At 47.9% G+C, this 11,367-nt stretch overlaps 1 protein-coding gene across 1 annotated transcript; it reads left to right on the top strand.

The window, feature by feature from the left end:
• Window positions 1-3,094: 3,094 nt before the first annotated feature.
• Window positions 3,095-10,973, top strand: LOC101348211 (zinc finger protein 211-like). The gene is made up of 3 exons (XM_023741264.1): window positions 3,095-3,344; window positions 6,958-7,084; window positions 8,383-10,973. The coding sequence occupies exons 1-3, from the start codon at window positions 3,312-3,314 to the stop codon at window positions 9,603-9,605; spliced, it is 1,383 nt and encodes a 460-aa protein (XP_023597032.1). The 5' UTR covers window positions 3,095-3,311; the 3' UTR covers window positions 9,606-10,973.
• Window positions 10,974-11,367: the final 394 nt, after the last annotated feature.

Here is an 11,367-nt window from a genome sequence, read left to right as displayed (position 1 = left end):
TCATAGAGGTAGGATTTACAACACATAATAAAATCACATCAGATGACAAAATTGTGGACAATCACACAATACCGGGAATCATGGCCCAGCCAAATTGATACACAGATTTTTTGGAGGACATAATTCAATCGATGACATTGTATTAACTGGTCTTCCTTGTAGGCGTATGGATATTATCCTATCACTGACAATGTTGTACTTCAAGATATATCTTGAAATGTTCTTTTATACAGTGAATGCAGTGTCATGCCTCTTCAACTTGTCATTCTCAGCATAGTAGACCATATGATTGTCTGATTCAAAATGGCCAGTATCAGCCCATTTCAGCTTACTAATGCCTAGCAAATCTATCTTCAAGTGTTCCATTTCATTTTTTACAACTTCCAATTTTCCTAGATTCATACTTCGTGCATTCCACGTTTGAATATATCTTAGGGTTTAGAAAAAGAAAAAGAAATATTATGTGGGTAAGACAATGTTTTTCCCTGGGTTGGATACAATCACTGACTATAAATGCAAAAGAGCCATCTTTGGGAACCAGAAGCAGAGCTCCACACTCATCCACCTGCTTCAGGGGGTACATCACTCTTCTATCTTCTTTGTCATGGCCCTATCTGGAGCCTTTTTTTCTTGTCCCTAACTGAACATAAGGAGCCCTGGTGGCATAATGGTTAAGCGCTGGGCTGCTAACTGAAAGGTGCATGGTTCAAACCCACCAGCCTCCTCCCAGGGAAAGACGTAGTGATCTACTCCTGTGAAGATTATAGCCAAGAAAACCCTATAGGGCTGTTCTAGTCTGTGGCAAGGGGTCACTATGATGCCACAACACTTAACAAACAACTACTGAACATACTGATATTCACAAAACCGACTATAACACTTTAGGGTGCATGCATTTGAAGAGGAATAAGGTAATGAGCAAATAATCTAAGAAGCTGGAGTATATGAAGAAGAAGGAGGCACCAGAATTGGAAGAAGATTCATTGACAACCTGCAATATGCAGATGACACAAACTTGCTTGCTTAACGAAGAGGACTTGAAGCACTTACTAATGAAGATCAAAGACTACAGCCTTCAGTGTGGATTGTACCCCAAAATAAAGAAAAGAAAAATCCTCACAACTAAGCCAACAAGCAACATCATTATAAACAGAGAAAATGTTGAAATTTTCAAGGATTTCATTTTACTTGGATCCAAGGTCAACACCCATGGAAGCAGCAGTCAAGAAATCAAAGGATGTATTGCCTTAGTCAAATCTGCTGCAAAAGACCTCTTTAAAGTGTTAAAAAGCAAAGATGTCACTTCTAGGTCTAAGGTGGGCCTGACTCAAGCCATGGTATTTTCAATCACCTCATAGGCATCCAAAAGCTAGACAATGAATAAGGAATACAGAAGAAGAATGACACCTTTGAATTATGGTGTTGGTGAAGAATATTGAATATACCATGGTGGCAGTTTTAATCCACCACGTGCTCCTTGGAAACTCTGTGGGGCAGTTCTACTCTGTCCTGTATGGTCGCTATGAGTCAGAATCAACTCAGTGGCAACATGTTTGGTTTGGGTTATTTTTAACCAGAAGAATGAACAAATCTGTCTTGGAAAAAGTAGAACCAGAATGCTCCTTAGAAACGAGGGTGACGAGACTTCTCTCACATTCTTTAGATATGTTATCAGGAGGGACCAGTCCCTGGAGAAGGACATTATGCTTGATAAAGTAGAAAATCCAAAATACCTATTGCCATCGAGTTGATTCCAACTCATAGCGATCCCGTAGGACAGAGTAGAACTGCCTCATAGGGTTTCCAGGGAGCAGCTGGTGGATTCGAACTGCTGACCTCTTGGTTAGCAGCCTAAGCTCTTAACCATTGTCACCAGGGTTCGGTGGGTAAAGTAGAGGGTCAGTGAAAAAGAGGAAGACCCTCAAGGAAATGGATTGACACAATGGCTGCAACAACTGGCTCAAGCTTAACAATTGTGAGGATGGCACAGGACCAAGCAGTGTTTTGTTCTGTTGTATATAGGGTCGCTATGAGTCAAACCGACTTCATGACACCTGTCATGGATTGAATTGGTGGTCCCCCCAAAATGTCTGTTAACTTGGCTAGGCTATGATTCCCAGTATTGTGTACTTGTCCACCATTTTGTCATCGGAAGTGATTTTCTTATGTATTGTAAATCCTGCTTCTATAATGTTAATGAGGTAGGATTAGTGGCAGTTATGTTAATAAGGCAGGATTCAATCTACAAGGTTAGGTTGTGTCTTAAACCAATCTTTTTTGAGATATAAAAGAGAGAAGCGAGCAGAGAGACAGGGGGACCTCATGCCACCAAGAAACAAGTGCCAGGAGAATACCACATCCTTTGGACTCAGGGTCCCTGCGCTGAGAAGCTCCTCAACCAGGGGAAGATTGATAACAACAACCTTCCTCCAGAGCCGACAGAGAGAGAAAGCCTTCCCCTGGAGCTGGGACCCTGAATTTGGACTTCTAGCCTCTCAACTGTGAGAGAATTAACTTCTGTTTGTTACAGCCATCCACTTGTGGTATTTCTGTTATAGCAGCACTAGATAACTAAGATAGCACCTAACAACCACAATGGTAATGTTCTTTTGTTTCTAGCTACCGGTGGATGATTTTTTTTGTCTAAATGACTGTCTGCGATTCTATGCCCATTTGGATCTAGAGCCTTTGGGAGCATCTGAAATAATACTTTTAGTCTCAGTCTCTAGGAGTATGCTGAGCTTCATGGATTCTGAAATAATGTTTCTAAACACTGGTAATCAGTTGCAAACAACAATCCCCAGAAACCGCGTGCTGCCCCTTTAAGAAAGAGCGAGCCCCCCGCCTCCCCCCCCCCAGCCTAGGAGGTGGAGAGCCCATTTCCCAACTTCCCCTGTGGTGCCTCCTGGCTTTTGTTTTGGGAGATGGGGCCGGTGGACGCCCATTGCCGGAGCCTGTAGGGATGTGGAAACTACATTACCCTAAGGGCTCAGCGACGAGCGGCAGCGGGTTGAGCCAATGAAGGCCCAGATAAGGGCATTTCCGTGAGAGATCCTCGCGTCGGGGCGGGATGTCCGGCGTCTTCCTGATGGCGGTCGTTTTGCCTGCTTTTGGGTGTGTTCACGATCAGGGGCTCCGGAGCGATGGGCTGGGGCCGAGGTCGTTATTCCTAGTTCACAGAGGCTAGTCTGAGGGTCGACGGGGGCGCCGCCTGTGGCGACCCGCTCCTGAGCCTGCATAGAGACCGCTGTGCGCCTGTCTCCTCTGCTGTCGCAAGCCCCTTCCCTGCCCTGCCCCGCCGACAGGATCCGATGGCGGCTGCCACTCTGAGGGACCTGGCCCAGGTAAATGCTACGTCCTCCAGGCCCTCACCTATTCTTACCCCCATACCGTATGAGAGGTGCCTGCTTATGTCACTGCAGCTCAGGTTCCTGTGTCCTGGACCGTTAGACGCTTGTGGGTGGGGTTCCTATTTCTGACAGCCTACGTGATAAGGACTGGGAGAGTATTAGTGGGAATTGTTAGGTGCCATTGAATGAATTCCGACTCATAGCGACCCCATGTGATAAAGGAGAACTGCCAGAGGGTTTTCTAGGCTATGATCTTTACGGGAGCCGCTGGGTGGGTTGAACGGCCAACCTTTCGGCTTACAGCCGAGCTCGCTTAACCGCTCACGCCACCAGGGGGATTGACATATGTAAAGGCTTGGAGGTACGACTGAGCCTGGGACTTTCAGTAAAGCTGGGCTCTGCTTTGTGTTTGCAGAACACAGTTTGAGGCTGAGTCGTGCCTGGAATGTCAGGCTGAGGATTTGTTCCTTCTGAGGGCGCTGGGAGCCATGGAGGGTTGTGAACAGAGGAGGGACACGATCTGGGTTAGAGTTTTTAAAGTTTCCCAAAGGCTGCCCAGAGGAAGAACAGACTGGAAGGAGAATGATAAGGATAGTGAGGCCCAGGGCGGTTGAGTTCTTGTTTGTGGTCACACAGCTAGTAAGAGGTAGCACCGAGGCCCAGAGGTGTGCCAGTCAACCCGAGATTGCTTGGTTCCAGGATTGGGCAGGCGTTCAGGGGAAGCCTGTGCCTATCAAGCTGCCATGGTCGCAGGCCTCTATGGCTGCCTCTTCCCACAGCTTCCCATGGATGAAGAAGCAGTTGTGGAACCTAGACAAGAAGTGGAGGGTGTCTCAGAGCCTCACTGGTCCTGACCCCAACTATATGGTCTCTTGGATGGTGGTGGCCGGGACTCTTTGCCTGCCATTCTCCCAGTTCTTGGGTCTGGGAAAACCCCAAGACCAGAGTTCTGAATCCAGGCCAAGGGTTATACAGGGGGTTCACATTTCTGGCAACCAGTGGAAAGAGGTAGAGGTATGGAAGGTTATCTGGGTGTTCCGTGTGACTTATTACAACCAATAAACAAGAGGCTGAGGTGGGAGAGAAGAAGGGCACCTTTATTTTGTTGCACAAGGAAAAGAGCAGTCAAGGCTTCTGCCTCCAACACTGCTCACAGGCAGCTTGGGGAGGTGGGCTTTTACAGAGAGCAGACAAGGGAATGCACATTCATCATAATATTCAGGATTGACCTTCATGCAGGTGCTCAGAGCTTGGGGATGACTAGGCGTTTTCTTTAGACAAGGTCTCCATTCTCTGGGATGGAGGAAGAGGTCGATTTTCTTTCATTAGCTTGTTAAGTCTCCACCCAGAGGTGGGTGTATTTTTCACTTAAGGAGCTGATAGGTCACTTGAAGTGTTAAGATGGCATAGAAAACCTGCTGAAACTGGTTGAGGCCAGCTATGGTGGTTCTGTGGTTATCTTGTCAAGGACAATTTCAGAAGAATGTGCAGCTGTTCTGCTCGGTGTAGGAAGATTAGCCAGAGCAGGTGTCTCGTAGAAGGGTTGGGCTCTGAGGTCACCTGCCTCACGGGAAACAGGTACCAGCATGTGCAGATGAGCCTGAGCTGGGGCCAAGGGACAGCAGGTCTTTCTGTTAGGAACAAAAGGGTAGGGGCAGGAGTCAGAGCTGCAGTGCGACTGCCTGAGAAGTTGGGCATCTATTCTGGAAGTTATAGGAAGTTTGGATCAGAGAAGGGAAGTAATCTGACTGAGGTGTTAACAGGCTCTGTCTGACTGCAGAGTCGACTCTGGGGGGGGGGTAAGATGGGAGGCAGGAAAACCAGGGAGGAGGCAACTGCAATAGTCAAGGTGAGTGTTGAGGGACCAGAATGGTGGCTGTGGAGGTGGGAGATGTGGTTGGATTCTGGATCCAGTTGTTAAGAAGGGCCAAATGGAATATGGGACGTGGTGGGTGAGAGAGAGAAAGGGAGGAGTCAGGGATGACCCCACGGTTTTTGGTTCTAGTAACTGAAGGGATGGATGTTCCATCAGCTGAGATGGGGAAGTCAGTATTAGGAGTAATTTTCACTGGGAATCTCCGGAGGTTTGTTTTGACCTTTTTAAGAGTCTGGTTGTTTCAGAAACCACTGAGTGGAAGCATCAAGTGGGCAGGTGAACACACAGGTCTGGAAATCTGGGGAGAGGTTCAGGATGGAGAGCTCAAAAAGTGGTGGCTAGTGTGTGAACCATGGTGGAGCTGTGGGTCACATTTAGGATGAGGACTTCAGTTCATGGTGGTAATGCTATTAGTAGGCCAGGAAGAAGGGAATGAATGTGGAGGACTAGGTCTCTTGCTTGGGCACCCGGTTGGGGATAGTGGGTGTCACAAACACATGTGAGAGAGAGGCCATGAAGGAGGAATGTGTGGGGAGGATGGTCTGGCAGATGGACAAGGCTTCCAAGGGAAGAGTAGACATGAGATGAGTGCAGAAGCACAGGAGTAGTTGAGGAAGGTGACACTGAGGCTGGAGCTGCCGCTTATTCACCCCTCTAAGGACTCAACAAGGAGCCCAGTGGTGCAGTGAATAAGTGCTCGGCTGCTAACCGAAAGGTCGGAGGTTCAAAGCTACCAGCCACTCCACAAGAGAAAGATTAGCAGTCTGCTTCTGTAAAGATTACAGCCTTGGAAGCCCTATGGGGCAGTTTTACTGTCCTATAGGGTTGCTATGAGTTGGAATCGACTTTAGGGTAACAGGTACAGACTCACCAGAATTTTGTGGTGAGCTCTCAGGCAGTCTGGGGGTGTTTCAGTCTTACTAATGGCTAAGGTCAGGGGCAAATGAGGTGATCTGTGAGAGTCACTGCCTGGTACAAGGGACCAGTGAGACTGGACTGTGACTGGAGAGAGGAAGGTTGTGACTGCTAAGAGGACAGCAAGTGCAGCACAGAAGTGATCACCATGGGTAGTTGAGATCTGCATGTGGCTCTGAGTGGCTTATGTTGAAACAAGAATCAGAGGCAGGCAGGGAGGTCTTTGTAGAAGGATTCGGGGCTGCCCGTGGCAGTGTGAGCCATCAGAGATCTGGGAAAGTACTGGATCCTGTTTGAATTTGCCAAGCCCTCTCTTGAAGCCATGTGCCGAGTAACAGGGTGAGTCCAGGGAGATGTCTATTGTGTGGGGCAGGGAAGTTGTGGTGGCTGTAGGGTCCAGAGAGGTTCTGTCTAAAGAATGATGTGCACATGGAGATGGAGTGTGAACTGATGGTCCCAGGGCCCTGGTATTGAGGAGTTATGGGTGAAGGGGGAACCCAAATTTTACTCTGCTATCTGGGAGGTGTGATATGGAAGACCCCAGGGAAATTGGCTGGCAGGAGGAGTGGTGCCCCGCAGGCCATGCCCAGAGCTTAGATGGTGTTCATCTGCCCACTTACCTGTTGTTACTAAGGGCTGTGTATACAGTGGTTAATGGAGACATGAGGAAAGAGTAGCACCATGGGCACCAGGGCTAATATCTCCTCTGAGTTGGGATATTGGGAGGATGCTGGACATGGGGTAGATGTGGAGGGGATGGATTGTGGGTTATCAGAGAGAGGCTGTTCATGGTTTCTTCCCTCCCTATCCTGGCAGGGCAGTGTGACCTTTGAGGATGTGGCTATGTACTTTTCCCAGGAGGAGTGGGGGCTCCTTGATGAGGCTCAGAGACACCTGTACCATGATGTGATGCTGGACAACTTTGGACTTATATCCTCGCTCGGTAAGGCCCTCACACCCACCCTCATGACCTCTACTTTCCCATTTCTCCAGGGACTTCTCTGTCTTTCTCACCTCTGGACCGTGGGCACTAGTTCCTTCCACTGTTCCCTGGAGAGGTGCTGTCATTGCTGTGGCTAGATAGTTTACGCTGGCCTCTCATTTCCCCTGCTGCCCCAATACCTGCTGCTGTAAAGCCTCACAGAGAAGGACTCAGAGTCAGGATTCTTGCAGTTAGCCTAAAGGATCCCACCGTGCTTGCCCTCTCCCTGGCAGGGTAACTCTGTCCACATCCTTGGCACCTCAGTACCCCCGATTCTGCTCACTTATTCTAGCTGACATTTCTTCCTGCCTGCCTGTGACAAGAATTGCAGTCACTGACATGGTCACTAGTTATGTGGGCCATGGTTGTTCCTGCAAGACACTCCTTTGAGGTTCTTCTTGTAATTTTTTTTCTTTCCTGTGGTCTGTTGTGTTTGAGTTGCTCTAGGTCAGTGCTGGACACTCCATGTCCTGTCTTTCTCTTACGTCGTGCATTATTCAGGTCTCATGTAGTTCATTTGGGGATGGGGAAAGAGCCCTGGGTGCTTCACAGGATGGACATGACTCCAGCCTCAGCAAATGGGCTCAGTGGGGGCCTGGCCCCGCTGAGTGGCAGCTGGGGGTGGACATGACATCAGGGCTATGCTCAAATCATACCAAGAACCTGTCCTATGTCCACTTGTTTTGGTATAAATACCAGTGGCCACACCTCATTTCTACCTTTTCTTCCTCATTCTCAATACTTTGCCACTTGTAATTTCTACTCTCACTTCCAGCCTATGGCTACTCCAAACTTTTCTGCCTCCACCCCTCACCCATTCCTCTCCACTACTCCCTCTGCAATCTTCTCCAACATTGGCCAACGCATAGTGTGTTGTGATGTGTGCATATATCCTTAAACAGTTCTTGAACACCAGCTTCTCAGTGCAGCTGGATATTCCTATACCTGGACACAAACTTCTCTACAGTGCTCACCTGTCAACAGCACCCAAGGCCCTGATGAAGGCCATTGGCAGAGGCAAGTCAGAGAGGCTGTGCTGCACCCCATCCTTGTGTTCTTCATCTTATGAAGCCTCGCTAATTCTCTGACCTTTAGAGTCCCAGTTTTGCAAAGCAGCCCCTTCCTCAGCCTGAACCCAACTCCCTTGTTCTGAGAACAATCCCATGTACTCATTCCTTGGTGTGTCTAATGCACATTTGTGACAGGGCTGCCCTTGCCCCCAAAGACAACAGGCACTTCACCAACATTTCTGCTTTCAGGTTGGTGTGGAGCAGAGAATGCGGAGGCACCTTCTGAGCAGAGTGTTTCTGTGGGAATAGTGTCACAAGCTGGGACTCCAAAGTCAGGTCCATCAACCCAGAACGTTCATCTCTGTGAGACGTGTGTCCCTGTCATGAAAGAAATTTTGTACCTGGCTGATCCCCCAGGAATATATCGTGGGCAGAAGTTGTACACATGTGGGGCATGTGGGAAACATTTCTGGTTGAGCACAGACCTTCACCACCACCAGAAGGAGCACATTGGAGAGAAACCCTTCAGCAAGAACATGGACACGGCCTCCTTTGTGAATAGCTACAGACTCCATGTGTCAGAGAAGCCCTTCATCTGCGGGGTGGTTGGGAAGGACTTCCCAACAGATGTGAGCCTTTTTCAACCCCATTCTACTCCCAGAGGGGCAAAGCTACACAGTGGTACTGATTGTGGTGAGGCCTTTCACAATGGAAAAACTCATTACAAGTGTGGAGAATGTGGGAAAACCTTCAGCCGCAAACGCACACTTGTTCAGCACCAAAGAGTCCACACTGGAGAGGGGCTTTATGAGTGCAGTGAATGTGGGAAACCCTTCAGCTACAAACATACACTTGTTCAGCATCAGCGAATTCACACTGGAGAGAGACCTTATGAGTGCAGTGAATGTGGGAAAGCCTTCTGGTTGAAATACAAACTTGTTCAGCACCAGCGAATTCACACTGGAGAAAAGCCTTATGAGTGCAGTGAATGTAGGAAAGCCTTTGGGTGCAAATCCAAACTTGTTCAGCACCAGAGAATTCACACTGGGGCAAGGCCTTATGAGTGTGGCGACTGTGGGAAATGCTTTAGACAAAGTTCAAGCCTCGTTCAACACCGGCGAATTCACACTGGAGCAAGGCCTTATGAATGTGGTGAATGTGGGAAATGCTTTAGCCAGAGCTCCATCCTCATTCAACACCGGAGAATCCATACTGGAGCAAGGCCTTATGAGTGCAATGAATGTGGGAAATGCTTTAGACAAAGCTCCAGCCTCATTCAGCACCAGAGAGTTCACACTGGAGCAAGACCTTATGGATGCAGTGAATGTGGGAAATCCTTCCGCCAAAGATTTAGCCTCATTCTGCATCAGAGAATTCACACTGGAGAAAGGCCTTATGAATGCAGTGAATGTGGGAAATGCTTTAGCCAAAACTTTGTCCTCATTAAACACCAAAAACTTCACACCAAGTAGAGGCCTCGCGAGTGTAGTCAGTGTAAGAAAGCTTTCAGTTAATGGTCTGTTCTGCTTCAGCACCAAAAACTTCACAACCCAGATAGGCTTTATGAATGCAGTGAATGTGACAAAGCCTTCAGTCAGTGATCTAACCTCATTCAGCATCAAAAATTCCACAGGAGAATGGCCTTAGACCTGCAGGACATGTGCTCTTTGTTCAATATAACAGCACTAGAGAGATTGTGAAGGAGCCATCTGCCTGAAGTTGAACCTTGTACATCCAAACATAACAGTGGGGAGATTCCCCTTGAGTTCTAGAGATGCAAGAAGTTTTCAGCCATTGTATATTCTAACCTGCCCAGGACATAACTGCCAGACTTATGTATGTCTCTGCCAGGTTCTGTAGCAGAAGCCATTTCGCTTCTACCACCTGGCAAGTCCCCATAGTGTTTATCAGTCACTCCAACATGCTCAGGAAGACACAGATCTGTACTCTCTCCCATTCCCTGGAGAAAATCGTGAATAGTCTGAGCCCTTGGGGAGTGATGGGAGGTAGGGGGATCTCATTCCCTTTTTTCTGTCTAGTCAGGGCATAGACCTGACCCAGTTTTGGCCAAGAGGACTGCTAGTGGCTTTTAAAACTTCACCTTCTTTACGGCATTGTTGGTCTCAAGTGATGCACATAATGGATTTTCCACCCTGGAAGTCATCGACCAGGGAACTGTGCTTCACATTGCTTGGGTTTATGAAATAATAAAGGTCTTTATTGTTTAAATTACCTTTAATCTTAAGAGTTCTATTCATTGTGTGGAGTGGGTTGAAAACCGAATTGAACTCTGCCAGTACAAAGGGATGAATAGCTTTTGTAGGGGCCCCCAACTTTGCCTCAGAGGGGACAGACAGTATGATGGAAGAGAGTACCTCTCACTACAGTTTTGGCCTAGTTTGCATCCCTGCTCGAAGCCTTCTAGGAAAGACTACAGGGGTATGGGTGTCTTATAAGTCTCTTTTAACCTATAGATACCACTTTATTTTTTTAATTCTTATTTTCTGAAGTTTCAGAGTCAGTTGTCCACTAGAATTTGCCGCATCCTTGATTTGCCTTATTGCACACCTCGGCCCAACCTGGGGATACCCCCAGATACATGCTAGGGACACTGTGACTCTTGTGCAATGCTGACACCCTTTGACATAGCCTGGACCCACAGATACCACATTCACAACAGAAAAGGTAAGTGACAGACATGAGGTACACAACTGCCATATGCAAAACACACCTGGGACCTGTGAGATAGGATGGAGGGACTGATACACCACTGTAGGTGTAGTAACACAAATGCACAAGTAATCCCTGGAGATTTATGAGACTGGCATATGGTAAAAAAGCCCCCAAAGCCTGGTTTGTGGGCTAAACAGACGCACAGTCCCTATTGCCTTGGAGAGAACGTTTCTCCTCATTATCCCTGAGAGTTTGATGATGTGCTGTTAGGGACCAGAACAGGGAGCCGGGGTGCATACCTGAGCACAACCTGAGGTATACAAAGACTCTGCAATCAAGGTATGATCTTACTTTTCCTTGTGAATCTTGGTCCCTGAGGGTCTTAGATGTCAAGCAGCTCGCCTAGTACCTCAGGAGCAGGAAAGTCAACGAAAGGGTCTCCTATTAGAGATTTCTGAGGATGAGGCTTTGCCCAGCGTGTCAGAGAAATGTGGACCTGGCTCCTTTGGAGGCAAAGCCCAGTCTCTCTCTATGGAACCTGGCAATGTTATTTCCCAATGT

This window comes from Trichechus manatus, unplaced genomic scaffold (assembly GCF_000243295.1).
Source record: "Trichechus manatus latirostris isolate Lorelei unplaced genomic scaffold, TriManLat1.0 scaffold00176, whole genome shotgun sequence".
NCBI lineage: Eukaryota > Metazoa > Chordata > Mammalia > Sirenia > Trichechidae > Trichechus > Trichechus manatus.
The sequence above is the reverse complement of the archived record's forward strand: the minus strand, read 5'-3'. Positions and strand labels throughout refer to the sequence as shown.